The 22,006-nt window shown below is 41.4% G+C and overlaps 1 protein-coding gene and 1 non-coding gene across 5 annotated transcripts; one reads left to right on the top strand and one right to left on the bottom strand.

The window, feature by feature from the left end:
* Nucleotides 1-3,610: 3,610 nt before the first annotated feature.
* LOC131251651 (probable protein kinase At2g41970) lies at nt 3,611-14,289 on the bottom strand. Of its 4 annotated transcripts, none has more exons than XM_058252511.1 (8): nt 13,721-14,289; nt 11,181-11,502; nt 10,830-11,083; nt 9,473-9,599; nt 6,809-7,082; nt 5,758-5,890; nt 5,139-5,225; nt 3,611-4,187 (listed from the first exon to the last, which is right to left on the bottom strand). In XM_058252511.1, the coding sequence occupies exons 2-8, from the start codon at nt 11,227-11,229 to the stop codon at nt 4,062-4,064; spliced, it is 1,050 nt and encodes a 349-aa protein (XP_058108494.1). In that variant the 5' UTR covers nt 11,230-11,502; nt 13,721-14,289; the 3' UTR covers nt 3,611-4,061. The 4 variants fall into 4 exon arrangements, with proteins under 4 accessions (XP_058108494.1, XP_058108492.1, XP_058108493.1 ...); XM_058252509.1 differs by lacking the exon at nt 11,181-11,502 and having other exon boundaries at nt 13,721-13,901; nt 14,065-14,280; XM_058252510.1 differs by lacking the exon at nt 11,181-11,502 and having other exon boundaries at nt 13,724-14,289.
* A 1,879-nt stretch (nt 14,290-16,168) lies between these two features.
* Nucleotides 16,169-16,250, top strand: TRNAS-GCU (transfer RNA serine (anticodon GCU)). Its single transcript has one exon. It is a non-coding gene; the product is annotated as a tRNA-Ser (tRNA).
* The last annotated feature ends 5,756 nt before the right edge of the window (nt 16,251-22,006 follow it).

The raw sequence follows: 22,006 nt of genomic DNA, 5'->3' as shown, positions 1-22,006 counted from the left end.
GAGTATGTGTTATTTCATTATTCTTGGTTTTAGTGCTTTTCAATAATTGCATTCACACTTCTTAGTGTCTATTTGGGAGCCTAGATTTGGAACCCCCTATATTTGAAATCCCACCTTGGATTCAGAATCCATTGTAATCCAAAAGTAGCTATGCATGATATATTCACGGGGTTTGAATTTAATTATTAAATCGACTTTAATACCTCCAATAAGTATATGTATGTATGTTGAACAAAATTATTGTAATAAGCTGTTGAAATCTATATTTGTCTGAAAATAATGAAATTCCAAGTCTCAGATGGGCCACAAGCACAAAATCACATCCGAGTGATTAATTAACAATTTTTAACTATTGATTTACATGGACAATGTTTGGAGGACACAAATTATCATATTAAAATAATTATAGTGATGCAATTGATAATCTAATTATTTTGAGATATCATCAGTCAGCCTGGTGCCCAATAAATTAATAGTCCAATGACACACATGTCACACATACAACTCTAGAAAAGATTTTAGATGTAATCCAAGTTTTTATAATGGATATTAAACCCTTCAGTTACTTTATGGTGCCAAACATACTAAGGGATTTGAAATCTCCTCGGATCCCTTCAAACCTCCAAATCCGTAGTGCCAAACAACTCTTTAAAATTACTTCTAGGTCTCTATTTTTTTTTTAAATATTTTTTTATCCAATGTTTCTATTTTATAATTTTCTATGGCTTTTGATGGTAAGTTTTGCTGGATTTTAATAGTGGGGCAATGAGTGTAGTGGATTTTTTTATTTTTTATTTTGGCGTTTATTGTAGTACGTTGAGATGGTACTACTAATTATATACTCTATGTTAAAATGTTTAAATATTACACATTTGCTATTGATTGTCGTGAGCAAGAGCATGTCGTGGAGATTGACGTTGTGGTTGACTTGTATTATGTAGCTACTAGCGAGTATGCATTGAAAGGATTAGCTGCATACAGGAGTTCGAGCTTCAAATCTAGGAGTGTTCATGGGCCTGCCTTGGGCTTGAAAAATTAATATTTTGAATAGGGTCAGAATAACGGCACGGCTTGAAATAGTTCAAAATTTGGGCCGAGACCTACCCCAATCCGGCCCGTTGACAGCCCTATGTTTTAGGGAAAATGAACAAACAAGGTGTATCTATTCTACACCCACCCCGTTGATATATAAACCGTTTTCTTTCTATTTTTGTAATGTAGTAAAATAAGATCAGTAAAAAGTAGAAAGAGAGGGTGTGTCTATCAGAAAAGGGTGGGTGATGTTTCATATTTGATAGAAGTTAAGGCAATTCACGCGAGATATTGAAGAGGTGAATGGAGGGGTATGCACGATGACTTGACTCACATTCGTGAGATCCAGACCATTCATAATGTGGGGCCCAATGTGAATGTACGCTATTCCAAAAATCAGGCTGGTCCATCCATCTTGTGGACCACACATGTGCATGGATGTAGAACTTCGACCATTTTCTCTGTTTCCTCGGAATGCAGTGTTTTAGCCATTTGTTTAATGGGCCAGCATGATTTTCCGGTTAAGGAATGTTCATGGTGGGCCCCACTTTATGGACGACCCGGATCTGGCCCTGCCCCACTATTTATTCAAATATAATGGCCACAGAACCTAATCCAGAGCCAGAGTATCAAGAAAATCAGATAATTAACTATCATTTCTAAATACTCTTTAATGGACGGATTACAGGTCCTGCTTAACAGCAAAAAATACAATTGCTGATGTGCATGAATCCGTACAAGTGGGCCATGGTTCGGTGATCCAAACCGTTGGCCTGATGAGATGGATAATTGATGAGGGCTGCTTTGAAAATCTTCAAGATTGAAAGATCCCAAACCTTCTATGGATGAAGATAAGGAAATGGTTAAGATGATGGTTAGTATTCAAAGGGAAGTCGTTCGATGATCAAAGGTTTGAAATATTCCAATCTTGAAGATTTTTCGGTTGACCCCTATCCAAGGTGAGGCCCATCATATGGACAGTTCGGATCATTGGAACGTGTCTCCAGATGTATGGAATCCCCCGCATCACAAACAGTACGTTTGCTGATGAGTAGGACCCTGAGGCCTGAAATCAGTGGCATGATCCATGCCTTCTATTTTAGTCAACCATCAATAAACACACAGGATTCAAATAGAATAAAAGATCAGGGCCGTCCACTCACAGACCCATATGGCCCACCTTACGAGTGGGCCAGCCTATTTTCAAGTCTAGATCATCTGCACGGTGGGCCCCACCTTTTGCACGCCTGGGATAATCCCAACACTTGTCCGGTTCGCATTTGGAAGGAGATTGAGAAATGGCATCTTCTATTATTTTTCTAAAACGAGTGGTAGAGTCGACCGTTGTGGGGTCCACGTTAGGTTCTTTTGACATCCAACCCGTTGAACACGTGCATCTCACCATACTGTACATATGTACCAATAATCAGGCCGATCAAATCATCATGTGGATCACAAATAAAACGACGGTTTTAGGTGGTGTACTTTAAAAAAAAAAAAAAAAAAACTTTACGGTGTGACCCACCTGATAGTTGGGTTGGCCTGATTTTTGGTTCATATAATCAGAATGCCGGGATGCAACAATTGGACGGGTTGGATCTAATATACACACAACATGGGCCTACAATGCCTCGACTTTAAACATTTGAACAAAAAATAATAGATAAAAAGTCATTCCAATTATTTTCTCACTCAGCTAATACAACTCAATACTACTTCCAAAAAAATTCAAGGCAATGAGTAGCGCCTACCAAACAGGCTCTAAAGCTGGAATGGGTCGTTTGGCCCATGGGCCAACTGACCAGACCCATACGGGCCTATTTCAATCTTTTTTAGTTAAGTATTTTTTTAAAAAAATCTTGATCTTTAATACGTAATTATAATTAAATGAAATGAAATAAACTCATTTTTAGGCATTGTTGCGTGGGTCCGCTCAACACTAGTCATCTTGCAACACTATTCCCAATGCCTACTCCTCTCTCTGAAACTCTTGATAATCTGTTATTATTGAATGAGATAATCCCCAAACGAAAACCTTTCATTTCTTGTCGAAACAGGCATCTACCAAACAGGCTCTAAAACCAGCTAGAAGTGGGTCAGTTGGCTCATGGGCTAGTTGGCCAGACCCACATGGATTAGATGCCCTGACTCACCTGATCCCAACTCTACTCAGGACCGGACGAGTCGGCACGAGCCATGGAGTTAGAAAAACATGTTCCAGACTCTTTCTTCTTCTTCTTCTTGGATCCAGGAGGGGTTCTGGATTGAGCTCAGGTTTCCAGGCCAACCCGGACCCATTACCACCCCCACATTAGACCCGAAAGGATCCATTGCGGCCGAATGCTAATATCAGCCACATTGGCCCCTATGAATCTATTAGAAGTCACTCACACACCAGACATTCTAACCATGCATCAGGCAGGGCCCACTATGTGGATGATGTGGCAAAAATTAGACAAGACTTCTGTCGGCCAAACGATCAAGCTAAGCTACTTGTGCATCAACTACACTCAACTTTCATCTCTCCTTCATCCTAGAAAGGATCCATTGCCGCCGAATGCTAATATTGTAGTTGTCATCAAGAACTGCGCCTTCCAAGTGCAAGTTTATTTGCATAACTATCTTATAAGTACACTACAATGTTACAGAGAATGACTGACCTCCCCAACCACACATGCCAACATGAGACACATGTGAGAGATATGAGATTTCCATTGTGTGGGCCACAATGATTAGATAATTTCGCTCAAAATAGGCTATTTCACCCTTCAGGTGGGCCAACAAAACAAACAGACGGCTGAAACAAAGTTTTCCAAGTCATGCATTTCTTATGCGCAATGTAGCCCATCTGCGGAGTGAAACAGCCTGATTTTTAAGGCCATTGGATCTAACGCACGGTGCCCCATCTGATAGAAAGCTCGAATCTCAGATACGTGTGCAATATTGGAACATATGCTTGCAGGCTTAGCGAACATCTGAAGTGATTGAAGAATACTAATGATTGGAGAGGATGAAACAAGAGTACAATGTCATGTGTGGGTGTCGGGCCCCGCCGGTCTTGAGTTAAGAAGAGGTTGGAGAGCCTTAACGACGATTGTCATATTTGGCCTGAAATCAGCTTCATACTGAACACATAATGCTGCAACTGCTGCCATCTGAGACAGGCGTTCATAAATATAAATGCATGTTAGATCCTCAAATTCAATGAATACCAAGATGAGCTTTTCTTCTCAAAGGGTGTCCCCTGATTTTTTGACCCATTCAAGGTGGGGCACTGGGTCTTGACCATCCATCTGGTGGGATCTACATCTGGGCAGCCAAAAGTCGAGGGAGACGGTGGTTTAACAATCTTTTATGTCCTATTGCTATCGGTGACCTTCTAATGGGCGGTTAAAAAATGAAAATGGTTAACAATCAAAATTCAGTGGGGGAAATTGATGGCTAGGATCATTCGATTGCTGTTATTTTCAAACATGGGCCATCCACAGGTAGGTCCTACTGGATGGGGAATCAAGATCCACTGCCCCACCTGTCATAGCAAGGTATTGGGCAACTGTTGCACTTGAGGCATGAGCTCATCCAAGATTCTCAAGCAGCATCCATTAGTAGCTAAGGGTGGAGATCCTGTCCACATTGCCCCCCCACTTTTTATACCATTCATGTTGTATTTATCGTTCATCAGGGCCAACCAAGAGTGAGTTATAGGTGAAAAATCACACTAATCCGACAATCCTAGCCATTTGAAGATGATGTAAGAAAATACTACAATTCGGTCAGTGATTTTTGTGTCTATAACCCATTCATTCATTAAGGACACCATGAATTTGCTATATGCAAAAATTCATGATGATCGGACAATCCTAACCATTTAAAAAAAAATGATGTTGACAAATGCTAAAACACAACTAGTGATGTTTGAACATCATTCTTTTACACGGTTAGGATTGTCTGATCATTGTGATTTTTAAGTCCATAGTGATGAATGAATGTTTCCAGTTGTCAAATGTAGATGCCACATGTATGGTTTCACCTTCCCAAACAAGAAACATTCAGGAGAAGAGAACCATCTTATAAGGAAAGAGAATATGGAAAGGAAGAAAGAGCACCTTCGCAACAGCCTTTGGGGGGTATTCATTGTCTAGCTTGGGATCCACACACTGCTTGACTTTGTCCTCGCTCAATCTTGGAGTTGCCTGTATTGTTGTTTTTAGTGTAGTTAGTGACAGCAAGAATAGTAAAGCTACAACAATCGTGTGAGAATAGATTGAAGAGGTTAACCATAGTAGAGCTCACAAAGCACATGTGTACGACATCTGTTCCAAACATTAGGTGTCGACAATCCTGAACTTAACCTGGAACATGAATCAGGCCAATCCAATCATCAGGTGGGCCACTTTCATATGAGAAAAATGGACAGTTGGGAAGGAAATCACCAACAGTGTATGTTGAAGATACACATGACCCACATGATGAATTGACCACCCTGGCTCTTCTTCTTCTTCTTCTTCTTCTTCTTCTTCTTCTTTTTCACAAAGCATGCACATGTTGAGCCCCACCTTATATATGGCAGGATCCCTCATACACGTATAATTTGGCATGTGTTCCACGATTCACCTCTTGATCACTCCTCGTGTGATTTACAATAGCATTATTACAACTAAAAAGACCAACAAACCAAAAAGTAGAAGAAAATGATAGCTGGGTATAAGTAGCAAGTGCACACACCCAAGTAACGAGACTCTGTTGTCCTTTAGGCATGGTGTGGTCGACCGGCTTTCTTCCTGTGAGGAGCTCTAGAAGAACCACCCCGAAGCTATAAACATCACTTTTTTGAGTTATTTGCCCGGTCATGGCATACCTTGAAAACCATGAAATGTAGACATCCAGAAACAAACATTCAGAATCCAACGTGCCAATTCCTTTCATGAGGAACTATAGGATCCTCTACATGAGGCTCTGCACGTTGTACTGGAGTTTTGAGTTCTGAGAAGCAAGGTTGACAGTCAGCCAATCGAGACCATCGATTTTTTGTGCCCTATCATGGAGCTATGACTTAAAAAATCCCCCATATCAGAAGATCCTAATTCCAATCTTGAGGGTTTTTTTTTTTTCCAGTTGAATGTGGACTATTATTATATTTATCTTCGATCTATTTGTAAGCCATGGATTGAATGGTAAGGATGCTCCTATCTAGGAGATTTCTGGGGCATGGTCATCCACTGTGACAGCAACAAACCAATGTGGTCTGGATCACAGAGCCATAGGCCCCACTTATCAGAACTTAAAACCCAAGTATAATGTACAAAACCTCAGTTGGAGAATCCTTTCATTTGTATATAAGCAATGACAATGTCCATGTCAGATCAGATTTCAGATTATATAAGAGCATCATGATATTGTAAAGTATATAATAAAGAGATTACTAGACTTCAATACTATCAACACGCAGCGTCTTTTTGAAAATGTCTGATAGATTTTCATTTAGATTGTTTTTTTTTGTTGTTGTTTTTTCATCATAATTTGAGGCAGAGAATCCGTATGAAAGCTTAATACGACAGTGACAAATCTTATGTTTGCCACTTGTTTGGTGAGACAAGTGCTCATTATAGAGCAAACCTCTGAACTGTCAAAAATTCGAAAGATGGACAGTGCAGAGGAAAAGAAATAAAAAGGTTGAGCTCTGGTTTAAGAACCCACATTCACTGATTGTTCTAGACAATAATCAGGTATGATTAATGGAGGAAATGGTAGTAATTCATCATGATAAAAATCTTACTCTGGAGCATGATAGCCGAAAGTTCCCAAGACTCTAGTTGAGTGTAGGCGGGCTGCTGTGTCGGGCGATTGGTTAGTTAAATTGAAATCAGCAATTTTAGCTGCGAAGTCATCAAATAGAAGAACATTGCTTGATCTAATGTCACGATGGACTATTGAAGGTTGAACTTTTTCGTGGAGATACTCAAGGCCTTTTGCTGCACCATGAGCGATTTTCACACGTTGGCTCCAGTTGAGAACTGGGCCAGGCTCTGCCCCTTGTACTCCTTTTCTCCCTGCACCAAAAGTTAACTAACCAAAGATTCAGCTGCAAGAGATTGCATGGTGGATGATGGAACTCGAGTAAGAGTAGAAGAACTGAGAAATGTTAACTGCCCTCACTTACTGCACATGAGTTCCTAGCGGGGATAAGTGGCAGAAGTGTCCAAGATCAGAATTTCTCATCTGGTGGGACCCACCACATGCTGTCCATAGCTCAAAAATCACATTGATTTGAGGATTCTAATCACTTGATTGTAATTGGCCAAGAAATGGTCATTAGTAATTTTTTTCCCTTCAATTTGAGCTCTTAGGATCATTGATCATCCTGATTTTTGCGCCATAGTGGGATAAGTGGTTCCATTGCCCAAAAATGACATTGGTTGGCCTGATCTATTCACTTGATCGTAATTGGCCAAGAAATGGGCATTAGTCATTTCTTTCTTCAATTTGAGCTCTCAGGATCATTGATCAGCCTGATTTTTTGGCCATAGTGGGACACGTGGCAGACGTGTATTTTTAGCTTTGAGGCGGTTTTGGGGTTAAAGGTGAATATTAACAAAAGTGAACTACTGGGGATAGGCATTTGTAAGGAAGAAGTGGGGATCTTTGCTAGAATTTTCGGATGTAGCGAGGGATCTTTTCCTATGACATATCTTGGTGTCCCACTATGCATTGGAAAACTAGCAAAACAACTTTGGGATAAAGTGATAGAAAGATTTCAAAGTAAGTTGGCACAATGGAGCTGTCGGTATTTATCTCTGGGTGGTAGGTTAACTGTAATCAAGGCGGCAATGTCTATTCTTCCAGTTTATTTCATGTCGTTATTCAAATGTCCAAAATCAGTTTTGGATAAGCTGGAAAAATTGAGGGATTTCCTATGGAGGGGAGCGGCAAATAGGCATAAGTTTCATCTAATCAAATGGGAGGAAGCATATAAGAGAAAAGAAAGTGGGGGAGCTGGTTTGAGGGAGTTAGGGGCTATAAACACAGCTTTGCTAGGTAAATGGGTTTGGAGTAGAAGAAGGTGCTTTTTGGAGGATAGTGGTCGGGGGTAAATATGGGGTGGATGATGAGAGTAGGTGGACAAAATCATGTTCATTATATAGGGCTTCATATCTATGGAAGGCCGTTGCTTCAGTAAAATGCAAAATATGGGAAGGGATAGGATTCTCTTTGGGAGATGGGGAAAAGATTAGATTTTGGGAGGATAGATGGATGGGAGATTGAAAACTAATCGATATAATTCCACATTTAGCAGGAGTAGCGAGTGTGGATAGATACTGCTCTATCCAAGGTGAAGTAGTTTGTTGGGCCCCACCATGTAGGAGGGCTTTAAAAGAGTTGGAGTTCGAACAGGTTATTGGTCTTCTTGAGTTGCTGTCCAATGTGAATCCAATGACTTCCGAATCAGATTTGATGAGATGGCTTTGCGAGATATTCGGTAAATTTTCAGTTAAATCTTGCTACAAGATGTTATGTGGGGTGAGAGTCGGCGGCGAGATCAGCCCTTCAACATTTGCATGGAGTTATGGGGCTCCCCCAAAGGTTGTGGTGCTTGCTTGGCTAGTGGGGAGGAAGAAGGTACTAACCATGGGCAATCTCCAAAAGAGTAAGATGATTCTTCCGAATGTTTGCTTGCTATGTTGTCCAAGTGAGGAATCGGTGGATCATCTATTCATTCATTGTCAATTTGCAAAAAGGTTATGGGATAGTTTTCTCACCTTATTTGGTGTAGAATGGACGATGCCTAGTTCTATTGATAGTCTAAATTTGATGCGGCATGGAGGGGGTAAAGGGGAAATTGGGATAAAGGTTTGGCGGTTAAGTCTATTAGCAGGGATTTGGTCCATTTGGAAGGAAAGAAACGAAAGGTGTTTAAGGAATTGTCAGAATCAAGTATTAGAGGTATTTCCGGGCTAAAGCATGTGTAATGGAGTGGGCTCTGTCAGCAAAAGTTTTAGCTCAATTTCCAAATAGTTGTCTTGAGCTTTAAGTTTGCTGTTTTGGGTTGTATGTATCCTTTTGGCTTCGGCCTCGTATCAATAAAATTATTAATGTTCAAAAGAAAAGGAACAAGAAAAAGTGGGAGACGTGTCCAAGACCAGGATTGATCATTTGGTAGGACCTGCCATATGCAGTCCATAGCCCAAAAATGACATTTGTTGGATGGATCTAATCACTTGATTGCAATTGACCAACAAATGGGGATTGGTTGTTGTCTTTCTTCAGTTTGAGCTCTCAGGATCATTAATCAGCCTGATTTTTGGGCCATAACCCGTATATGATGGGTCCCATTGGATGAGTGATCTGAATCTTGTGTGGATCTAACACATGTCCACATGTGAACTCGTGTGCAATTAGTAGCCCTCAATGAATTCAGTGATATTGATCTTGTTAAACGTACCATGTAAAACGTCGTGTAAAGAACCCCTCGTCGCATACTGATATACTAAAATTCGGTTGTCCGCCTCCAAACAGTAACCCAACAGTTCAAGAAAGTTCTCATGCTTAAGTCTTGAAACCGTTGATAACTGCATCATCCATGACAAGGAGAGAGACCATTCAAATCATGATTAGGTTGTTAATCTTGCAACCTTGAACAGAAAATATAAATGAACTCTTCATACCTGATTATGGTGTGAATTCCTATGTGGGCCCAAGTGGATCCCATACTATAAAAAAAAAGAACATTGAATAGGAAGCATCCATTGTAGATTGCAAATGACCTAATGATTGGATAATCACAGCCATACAATTAATGGCATGCAAAATGGATGGTAAGGGTAGAATGGTCCAACTGTACATTTTACGGGCCCTTATTTGAATGGTTCTGATCATTCAATCAGGGAAAATTGGGGCCATGGACTATCCATAGCTGGGTGCATTTGGGCCTCACAAGTTTGGACTGTGGTAAGGCATGAATATATATATTTTTTGTTCTCGATTATAGTTTGTCTAATCCATGCTCATTGCACAGATTTAACTAATGTATGAAATGGTCATGTTGCACAATAGTTTATGATCTGAACCATTCATCTGGTAGGCCCATAGTGAGTCATGATTGGTCATAGAATACCTCACTCGAAACATCGAGGGGGTGGGGATCCCCCAATGGGTATGAATAGGATTGTCCAATATCGGCTATGCTCGAATAGCGGCCTATCCATGGTGGGGCCCATCTGATGAACAATCCCCATCACTGGGTTGTTGTGCAATGGGTCTATTTTTGCAGGACACTGGACACAAAAATCCATGACTTGCACACAGGTTAGAAAGAGGGATTGTATGATCTGAGACCAAAGGAGATTCATTGTCATCGACGACTCTGTTTGTACAGGTAGGGCCAATGTTTTGGTTTTCCAGACTGAATCTGATGGTCCCCACAGTGGATTGACCATGCACCCAAAAATCTCCCTGATGAGACAATCTTAACTCTTCAATCCGTATCTTGCAATTAGATGGATAAGAAAAGAAATACAGCAACCATGCACATTCATTCAACCGAAACAGGGCAAAGAATTTTGTGCCTAGAATTTTCCAATTGGGGAATTTTGAGGCATGGTCCATCCATGTTGAGGTCCATCAGATCAACGGTCTAAATCACTGAACCATGGGACCCACTTGCACATAAAGAGGACTTTGAGGACATGATCCATATCCTCAGTCTGGGAATCATTTTGTTCCTCCAGTAAGTTGCAACCAAACGTTAAATAGCTACAACTGCATATTATGAAGTAGACATTCCTCTAACAAAATGTCACCTGAGCTACGAATTCGGAATCTGGTTCTTGCGAAGAACTGGCATCCAGCTTCTTTATTGCAGCAGCCTCACCAGTCTGCAGAGTTGCATGAAAAACTCGACCGAAAGACCCTTCTCCAACCAAGGCCTTTGTGCCAAAATTTCCTGTCAATCTGTTCAGCTCATCCAATGGTATTGATGGTGTTTCGATGGGTAAGACCTTTGCTGGAGCTCCACTCCGAACTGCATTCGGACCCCTCGACTCTCTATCATTGCCTAAATCATATAAAAGCAGTGAATATAAGCATGAAGGAAATCAAGACAATTATTCAACAGACAATGAAATCCATGGTATTGATCAATCAAAGGTTACCACACGGTTGAGGCGAAATATCCTTGTTGCTGAATTCAAAAGGGTGCATTTAGATGCTCCCGGAATTGCCAACAAAATGGATAGTTATCAATTTAACTGTGTTTGGAGTACCATTTTTCTGCCTTTTTAAAACCGAAATCAATATCTGTGACTTTTCAGGCCTTACCTGAAATGTTCCAGATTATGATTTGGTGTAAAAGCATCCCAGTCATTCTGGTACATCCAAATGCTCCCAAAATTTTGATCGAGGGTGTACATTTGCTCAGTGCAAGGTTCAAAATATCAGTACTGGAGCATGGCGCATATTGGCTGGCTCTGGAACCTATATGTATTGACATGTATTAGACAAAACACACACGCACATGTGTATATTTGAACTTTCGACCATCTTTAGCACTGCATCAGCTATTCATATAGGAATATGTATTGTCTCTGATGACATTCATACATCAATACTTCAAAACCTGGATCAGACAGGACAGTTGTTGGACCAGAACCAACCACCAAAACCATCTGGGTCACCCTAAAACCAGGCCAGTTATGGGGATACCTATTTTGTCAGTTTTCTTTTTTCTTTTTCTTTTTTTTGTTAAATGAAACTAAATCCATCAAAGCTCTAACTGATAAATACTTAAAATCAAATGCTCTAACCACTAGTCTATTTCACTCCGCTCGTGCGTGGCACTCCTTGCTTGCGGAGCGGCATACCGGAAAAAGAAGGAAGGATTCAGAAGTATTCATTGCCGAAGAGAAAAAAGGACCGGACCTCGAGATGCTAATCCACGAAAAATGAGACGAGAAATACGAAAGAACTCATATACGGAACGAGGGCGACCAGGGGAAAAGCTAGACGATTGAATCTCCTCCTCCTCCGCTACAGGTCAAAGGTCTCCCTGCTCTTTTCATAAAAGAGGAAAAGTAGGGGCTTGTTTTGCCATTACTTAAGAGACTCTTTTTTATCTCTTGTAGCGTTCTCAATGATGAAAATTCAGCGCCTTTTTGCGTTTTTATAACCACACATTAGCCGTTAACTTCTCTGTTTCTATCATTTATAAGAAGCATATTTCCATGCCAAAACGGACTTTTAATCTCTTGTAGCATTCTCAGTGATGAAAATTCAGCACCTTTTTGCATTTTTCTAACCACACATTAGCTGTTAACTTCTCTGTTTCTATCATTTATAAGAAGCATATTTCCATGCCAAAACGGACCAAGCGGGTCTGACAGGTTGGACCTAACTGCCCATAAGAAAAAGTCAAGGTCTGGTCTGGGTTTTAAAACATTGGTTTCAGTATCTTTCATGGTTCGAACTTTAAAGACTGAGTCAAGTCACCAATTCAAGTTGCACATACAACTCATATTATCCTGCAATATTTACTCTTACTGGTCGAGCTGTCTGATAAACATGAATTGCTTGTGCGGCTTTACTGCATGGGTTGGGGCTGGCACACAGATGCAAATGAGATGGGCTTTCTCGATCCTGGACCTGTTCCAGGCAGCTTTGGACCGGTTTTTAGGCTTTGGGCTAGAAGGTTGTCGGTGGACTTGGGATCAAAATTTCAAGTCTGGGCCTAATTCTCTCTGAAGGCTGGACAGCAAGCCCCACACCTTTCTTATTCATTTAAGACTGTTGGTCTGGGTACATGTGATTGCAGGGTTGAGTTTGTTAGCTAGTGGACCAGGCCTGGCCTTGGTTTCTTAAGAGCGGCTAGGGTGGAAACAATGTTTATAACACCAATCATGCAAGAAAAAGTTGCAGTGGACAAATGCATATGCTGATTGATTCAGGAGGGTGGTTGTGGTGGGTCTCGACGTGGACAGGCCAAAGAACAAAAAGTTCCAGTGAATGGATAATCTGGACCATCCATTTGTTGCCATTTTTCCAGTGAATGCCGGCTGTTCTCATTTTGGTTTGCTTCTAAGTTAACAATGCATCTTGTAGGCTACTCCGATTAGTCCATAACCTTGATTTTTCACATCATAGCCCTCCACATGAGGGTCCACCAAATCAACAGCCCTTATCACTGCACACAAGTGCAATGCATATGGAGATGCTTCAATGCACACTTCGTAGAAATCCACGAATCACCCACCATAGTAGCATCAATCAATTTACATTTTCTTAAGCCAATTAGCCAAACCCAAATACTCATTCAAGAAAGAAATTGAACAGAACACAGAGAAGATACAGAAATGCCGAGGGCATTTTCATTTTCTCAAGGATCCGGGCCGCTCATCGGGTAAATACCATCCTGAACATGCCCAGGCCCTTTGGTGGGCCACATCTGTAACAAAGACTACCAGTCGCTTTTACTTCCCAATCATCCATTTTTCTCCTACGCGTGTGGCCCACCTGACAAATGAGCCATCCTGAATTTCAGGCCAGGGCATGTTTATAGTGCCCCCACCTTCTGGATGGCTGACAACTCTCCCACATGTGCCGCGAACCATACCTCGAATCTCTCCTCACCAAATCGCCCTACCACTTATCTAGAACAATATTTTAAAAATAAATAAATAAAATCGTGTATGGATATTACCACGTGAATTTCCATGCGGTGGGGCCGTGTACTGATTGACGGGCTGACCGTAAAACTCCTCTTCGCCGCCTCCACAGCACAACATGTCTCTGTACAGTATCAATGATCCCGCGCCGCAAATCAATACAAATTACCCTCAATTTCCCATCTCCAACAAATCCTCCTGAAAACTGCAAAGAATCTGAATTCCCTAAATTGTAATATGAGCCCCAAACGCGTTCTTTTACACAAAAGCTACATAAATCGTAGCAAAAAGAAGAACGAATTCAAATCAATTTCGATTCTCGGAAATAAGCAACCAAACGCATGCAATTAGAAACGGGAAAGTAAGATTTTCTGAATGCCAATTAGATTGCCATGAGATGAGAAGTCGAGGAATCGGTCAGAAAGAGAGGGAGGGATGAAGGTGCAGAGATGTTTTTGGCAGAAGGCTCGTTAGGGAATGCGTTTCCCGCTATTTGGAGGGGGTTTTGTCAACCGTCCCAACGACCTGCCACGTCAGCTCCCATGTTACCTACTCCAACATCCTCGCACGTCGCACGTTGCCGGGTGTCTAAGGTTGTACACGTGGCTGCGGGACAGTGGTTTAAAACCGTCTATCTAGTGGGCCTACCTGGCATTCGGTATCCGACGGTTCGAACGCGACTTTCCTGTAATCTCCGCATATCTCCCCGAGGCCACCGCGATGTCCATGTGGCATCCTCTCTGTCCATCAGCACAGGACACGGCTTCGGTGGATCTCTGACTTTGGGGACCACCTTGATGTATGTTACTTACATCCACGCCGTCTATCCGTTTTGAAAGATCATTTCATACAAATATTCAAAAATTGAAGGAGATAAAATTCTCAGGTGGACCACACTACAGGAAAAAAAATTTATTGACCATTTAAAAACTTTATTGTGGGCCGCAGAAGTTTTGGATCAAGCTGATATTTGTGTGGTCCCTTCATCCAGGTAGTTTTGACCTTATCAACAGGTTGGATGGATTGAGAATCTTGACCACTTTTCTTTCCATCCTAGCCGTTCATGAGATTCTCCTTGACTTTATCCTACATTACAGTGGTACTACAAGTGCAGCTGATGGTGATTTGATTTGGGGCGGTTGTATTTATTTAATCTGAGATTTGCATTCCAACTATCTTTTCCGATACTTGAAAATTGCTGAAAAAACTATATTTACATGAGTAGCTGCATGTCTGTAACAGTTTCTACAGAGAAGGCAATTAGAACTATAGTTTGCACGAGAGTAATTTAGTCGCAGTGCATGCCAACGTGAGTATGGCATCCGAGCAGGTGAATAAGGTGGGCCCCACCATGAAGATCATTTGGATAAAAGGTCCGGACCGTCCATTTTCGGTGGGCCACACGTGTGTTGAATTGTACTGGCGTGCTGTGTCCTTTAAACCGTCCTTTGTTCTAATACAGGGGGGTAGGCTGATAAGCGGACGGTCCCTAATTTAGCTCCAAATGATCTTCATATTGGGGCCCACCTTATGCATGGATCGGATTACTTACATAACGTGACACATTGGCACGTGTGCTGGGTAGATAATCTCAAATTACAGCCGCGAATGGCTCAACCGTCAGCACGGCGCCGTGGTGCAAACATTGTACGGACTGCATGGTCCCACTGTGATGGACCATGCCGAAAACTCTCCCGAATTGGAAGATCCTAGCCGTCCAACTTTTCGTTATTTTTTAGTTGAAAATGGCTGTCATTGGACATTATTTAAAGGGTTTGTTTGGAGCATGGTGTATCCAGTGGACTATCAGATGAACGGCCTAGATAACAGATGCTTGCAAAAGGCTGGCCGTCGAAAATTGTAGCTCAACTGATGAGTGGACAGGCCTGATTTCTGGTCAAGGTCATCTGCATAGTGGGACCCATCCGATGGATGGATTGGATCTTGCACTCGTGTGCCACTTTTGGCACATGGGTGGCATGTACAAGGGCCCACATGGAAGTACGTGTGGCCTGTTTGATGAATGGACAGGCATGGATTTTGCAACAAGTGCGGATGTACGCTCTGCATTGCGGGTGCGTGTATTTTACCTGCTATAGACATTTTTTCATAACTCGGTCGAGTTTTTTAGTCCACCGGTTGAGTTTTCGAGCCCACCTTTTTCTGTATATGCAATCCAAGCCGTGCAATATATAAAACTACTAACGATGATGGTATTCCCAAGAATCAGTTCTGTAAAATCCGTAGGTGGGCCGCACGATAGAAAATAATGGATAACCGTCCAAGAACTTCCAAATTAACGTGGCGGTCCACATGATGGTTGGATGAGTTTGATATACAGGCAGTCCAGACTTCATGATAGGTCGAGGGAGAATTAAAAAAAAACCCTGGTGGGCCCCACACACCGCAGGTGCTGAGAACGAATACTTGTAGAAGAAACATTCATTCTAAGTATCTATACAATGATTAAATAACCAACAACCGTCGCTTTGGCCGAGTGGTTAAGGCGTGTGCCTGCTAAGTACATGGGGTTTCCCCGCGAGAGTTCGAATCTCTCAGGCGACGTATCTTTTTTTTTTTTTTTTTTTTTTTTTCCCGTTGGGATTGGGACTCTTGATCTGGTGGGCCATCCTACATTTTCATGCTCAAATGTTTAGAAATGAGGTTTGGACTCTTGATCCAAAATATGCATGGGATCGGGACTCTTGATCTCGTGGGCCATCTTACCATTTCATTCTCCTCAGTTCCGCAATGGAGATTAGGACTCTTGATGGGACAACCTACATTTTCATTCTCATTAGTTTGGCAATGGTGACTAGGACGCTTGATCTAGTGGGCCCTCCTATCACTTCACTTTGTTGTTGCTTTTTCTCCAAAATATCCATAGGATTGGACTCATTGAGTTGGTGGGTCCCATATGTTTTTCTCAATTCATCAAGTCAAGGCGGCTTTGTAATCATGGGCTTGGATTCGGTAGTAAGTGTGAGGGTATAATTTTGCGGGCTTAACTTAAGAATATTAGTTGAATTGGCCATTACCCTTGCGCCAAGATGGGTAGATTGGAGATTAGATATGGACTCGGACTCCTCTCAGCCACTGATTGATTGATTTAATGTGCTCCATAACCTGGCGATTTGAGCAGGGAAAGGGTTTAGCCCTCACAAATGAGTTCCTTTTGCCATGTACCAACGATTACGGAACCGGCCAGTTTAAGGACTTTCTATTTCACCAATGCTTTAACGTGGCGTTCCTCCATCAAAGTAGGAGATTTACATATAACAGAATAATAAAGGATAGCATGAACACGATTGATCTTTATTAATGTATTGTCTTTGTTACAACCGTCATACTGTACAATTTAATCAAAGCGAGAAATAAGATAATTAAATACCTAATGTGCCTATCAGAACAAACGATCAAGACAAATAGTCAACAAGATATGATTGGGTTATGAACAACTGAATCGAAACTCAGATGGACATGAGGATCTGACAACTTAAGATTGCAGATATTTAATCTACTCCTAAGATAACGTACTATAATGGGAGCTGCTAGGTAATAGTGAACTAAGTTGGGAAAAGTACAATAGGCATGAATGTAAAGTAAACATATAGATAAATGTGTTTAGCGTTAAGACATTGAGTTTTTATTCATATGCTCCTTTTATAACTTTCTCGAGGTAGTGAAAGCCCTTCTTTGGACTTTTAGATCTTTCGTGCGGGCTTTTCAGAACTGTAATCTCTTCTTTAGAAAATCACGACTCACCTTAGAAAGAGGATTTCTGACTCGCTGGCTTTTTAAGTCTTCCTTCTGTAGTTAATCATTTGTCGAGTTGTTTATGGCCTACTAAAGATCTGGCATGGTTCACCCAGGGCTAGTCTGGATTGGTCACGGTCAATCAACATCTCTGTTGATGACCCACCTTGTCAACTTTGAGGTGTTGAACGGTTGGATCAAACCGCTTCTTACTCTTGATCATCCCTAAGGTGATGGTCTGGAGTGAGATGAAATTTGACACCTGATATCAATTTGTTATTGGACTAGGTTAGATTTTGTTTCCCAATTGTAACATCCTGAATTTTCACTGCTTTGGATTTCCAAATATCCTTAAAAAAAATTTAAATGTAATTAACTTATATTATCACTTACTGACCATTGGCACTCAATGATAGTTTATACATGGGTGGAACCAGTAAAGAACTGTACAAGTCCGATTAATCAACCATAGGAAGCCAACGAATCCGCCCGATCACTCGAACATCAACTTTAGCCCCATGATTTACTCATATAGGGTCCAAAATCTAACCGACCCATCGCTAACTGATCAAGACATTCATAATTAAATTAAAGATCTAACCAAAGCCGAGTCAGATAAGGCCTGAATCTTGACTAATAGACCAAATCAACTTCGTTACTCTTTTAGCATAAAACCGACGGTTTAGAGTAATCATGACCAAACCTCCACTTTCACTAGTTATAAATAGGCCACATTATGAACATAGTTAATCCAAACCCTAATCATTGCCCCCGAGAAATCTCAATACTTAATTCATTGCAGAAATGCCCCGATTTTGTGAATAAGCTCTAGACCACTCGTTGTTGGGCCACTAGTTCCAAAACTATAAAATAATGTCCGTCTTACTGGGCTTGACGTCCATCGAGGGAATCGGACCTGGGTACTATCCAGAACCGCTCAACTTAAGTCAAAGGACGAGTGCATGAAAAGTGCAAATACCCTAAAGGAAGAAATTGAAATTTAAGTGAATTGGGTCATCCACTCTTATGTAAAGTTGAAGATTTCGGACCGTCGGTTTGTGATCAAAATTCATACGTGGAGTAAGGATATTTTCCTACTCATATCCGTATAGCAGCGGCCCCGATCGACCATCGGTGACCGTTAAACAAACTTCTGATCATATTCGTTGATTGACACATTCAAATGGCAGACTGATCATATTCATACATAGATCATCATTAGGGCTAACTATCCTACGGTGTATATCAACCTGTACACCCCATAATGGGCCCTAAAGATATAAAAAACCCTCCCATAGGGTTATTATAGTAAAAACCCAACACTTGGGGTCATTTGCACCAAATCTGGCATTATAAAATGGGCTTCTTTGGGGCACCCCTCTCCCCATACGAATTTGCCCTAGGAGGAAAGGGGAAAAGGGGAGAAGAGAAAGAGGAGAAAGAAGGAGAAAGAAGAAAGGAAGAAGAGAGGAAGGGAGAGTGAAGAAGAGGGAAGGTGGGCCATAGCTCAAGTGGGGCCCAAAGGAGACTGATTCTTACAACTCCACACCTCTTCCTCAACAAATCCTTCACCCACAACAGGAAGAGCCCCTCTCCCCCGATTGAGTGGGTAAAACTCTCATCTCTTAGAAATACCTCATGTTGAGGGTGGATTCACATGGGATTCTAACATGTAAGTACATTATCTTAGGATTCCGGCAGATCGACACTGACTTCGGCATTTTTAGGTCGTTTTTCAAGATCTCAATGATTTATAGGTGCGAACTATTATCCTTAGGTGGCCTAGCACCAATTATACTATGAGTCTAATGATTTTGATTGCTTGGATGATGTATGTAAAGGATCTAGAGAAAACCTAGGAAGAACCTTACCGTTGATCCTTCCAATCAACATGGAGTTATGGGATGTTGTTGTTGCTTACATGTTTGGGTAGGAATTTAATGTTTGCATGTTCATATCTTGTTAATTCGTGTGTGATGTTCCTTATAGCATGTTTGTTGCCTCTCATATGATTGGGTAGAAATCTAATGTTTGCATGTTCATGTCTTGATGATCCGTGTATGATGTTCCTTATGGCATGTATGATTCATTAACCCTTGTGCAATGTGTTCCTACGATGTATGAAATGCTTAGCTTCCTCACTAGCCCACACGATTCACATGCACCTTTAGATCACAACATGGTTAGCTTTGCTTGGTAGAGAAATCTGAGATTCTATGTTGGAAAATATGATCGCATGCCATTACTTATGCTAGTTGATAACCCTGTTAGTTGGCATGCTACGCATTACCATCAAACCCTTGGGTTGGTCAGGAATATGAGGAGAGTGAAGGTGGTCCCGTTGGTAGGACTATCCTGAGGCTAAACCCATAAATTTGGGCGGGTGTGTGTGGGCGACAGTAGTTAAACTACATGGGTCGCTCGTACCCGATGTCGTTTGTCACGTACTTACCTGAACTCGTGCGGTCTAGTCTACCTACTGACCAACCTTATTTGTTAACCTTGTATGCTCACCTATGTATGAAACCTGGAACATCCTACAACCGTGGTAGCCCATTAACAACCAATTGAAGCCGATCCACCGACTCGTGAGCCGGGCATGGTGGAATGGGACACTGTGTCCGAGCTGTAGGTCTACGCTAGGGTGACAAGCCTCCCCATAGTGACCACGAGCGATCCCATTTCTCAACATTCTCCATGTGCTTGAAGTCGGGGATGGGGAACCCGACGGGATCAAGGATCGCGGAGTCTTTGCCTCACACGTTAGGGGGCCTTGGCCTCGCAATCAGAATAGGGCATTGATACGTGGGGTATATCAGTTTCCCCAACCTGCTGGATGAATAACATTAACTAAGAACTCGGCTAACATAATCATCGCATCGCACTAGTTAGGTTGGCGACTCGGCAATCGAGGTCGCTCTAAGGGAGTGTTGGTCATACGTGATCGTTAGATGGAGTCACTCGAGGGAGTATTGTGGCGAGGGCATGCATCATATCATCTGTCATGCATACGTATTAATAAGATTAGCTAGGTATTTATGAATGATTGTTTTTCATTAAGTTCATAATATAATTGATGCTTATTACAACTTAAAACTAATAGCACCCACTGAGTTGATCACTCACTCCCACTCTGGGATGGTGTTTTAAAACACCAACCAAACTCTTCCATAGATGCAAGTGATATAGAGTATGAGGAGCCGGGCAGCGTGAGTCTCAACAAAGAGGACGAGTTGTCCTACTTCCAGTTGATGGGCGGTTCTCCATGGGCTTAGGAGACTGGATTCTAGATCGCTGAGTAGTGGACTCAGAGCACCATTCTTTCGGACATATGATTCCTTCTATGATTTTGTTGGGCAATGCCTTGTGCAACCCATTTATAATCTTTTAGACACACACACACACACACACACACACACACACACACATATATATATATATATATATATATATATATATATATATATATATATATATATATATATATATATTGATCCCTTTCATTTCAGTAGACTAGTTGTGATTGTGCTTTATGTTTCAATTAATTTCATGATGTGTATTTAAGTCTAACTAAACGCAATTAGTAGAATTTGATTATAAGTGATACCTGGGAACTTGGGAGCCGAGCGTATGCATGTCCCCTAATTTCCAGGGCGTTACACCTATTCTCTTGATCCAAAACGGGTCATGGTTGTGGACCCAACCTAGATGATGTTTCTATTCCTCTCGATCGTGGCCCAATCCAAAGTTGGGTTCGTTTGGAGATTGGTCTAAGATGCGAATCTTCTTGATCACTACTGGCTCTTCAGTCATCTTTGGAAAAATCTCTCATTTTGGAAGGACTGTAAGAGACAGCCTCGCGGATGGGATCATATCCAGTTGTAAGATAGGATATGCTCGTCCAACGGGTCTTTTATATCCGTACCAAGCACGTCTCTCATGTAATAGGTATATTAATCGTGGTCACATGGCACGCAACGGTTCATCCCCTTAATGGACCTACTAAGAGTCTATATTGTTGCAATAATGATAAAATGCGTAATGTCGAAGGAAAATCAAACGCAAATCCTTTTCAGGTGGGAGTACGATTCTAATTGTGTGAAACACGTGGAGTCTCCACATGACATCCTCCTATTAGTGCACATCAGGGGGTTGAAAATAGGTGTAAATAATGTCTCCATGTCCCTTCATATCAAGAGATCAGATTGGACGTTCGATATTCATGTTTTCGGTGGCCTTTTCTTTTTGGGTTAGCTTGTTAGTACACACCCATGTCACTACATGCACTCCATGTTAGCCACCCTTCGGTGGCCATTTAGCTTCGCAACATTGGGAGCAATGTACAATTGCACCTAAACCTTTAAGTTAATGTGGTGTGGCCCACCTCAGTTTTGGATTAGGCTGATTTTTGTATGTATATATATATATATATATATATATATATATATATATATATATATATATATATATATATATATATATATATTCATCTTGGTGAGTCACATCTGATGGACAGGTTTAATGAAAGATAAACACTATGGTGACCCTATGCAAAAACCAACGGT

Source organism: Magnolia sinica, chromosome 7 (assembly GCF_029962835.1).
Source record: "Magnolia sinica isolate HGM2019 chromosome 7, MsV1, whole genome shotgun sequence".
Lineage (NCBI taxonomy): Eukaryota > Viridiplantae > Streptophyta > Magnoliopsida > Magnoliales > Magnoliaceae > Magnolia > Magnolia sinica.
The sequence above is the reverse complement of the archived record's forward strand: the minus strand, read 5'-3'. Positions and strand labels throughout refer to the sequence as shown.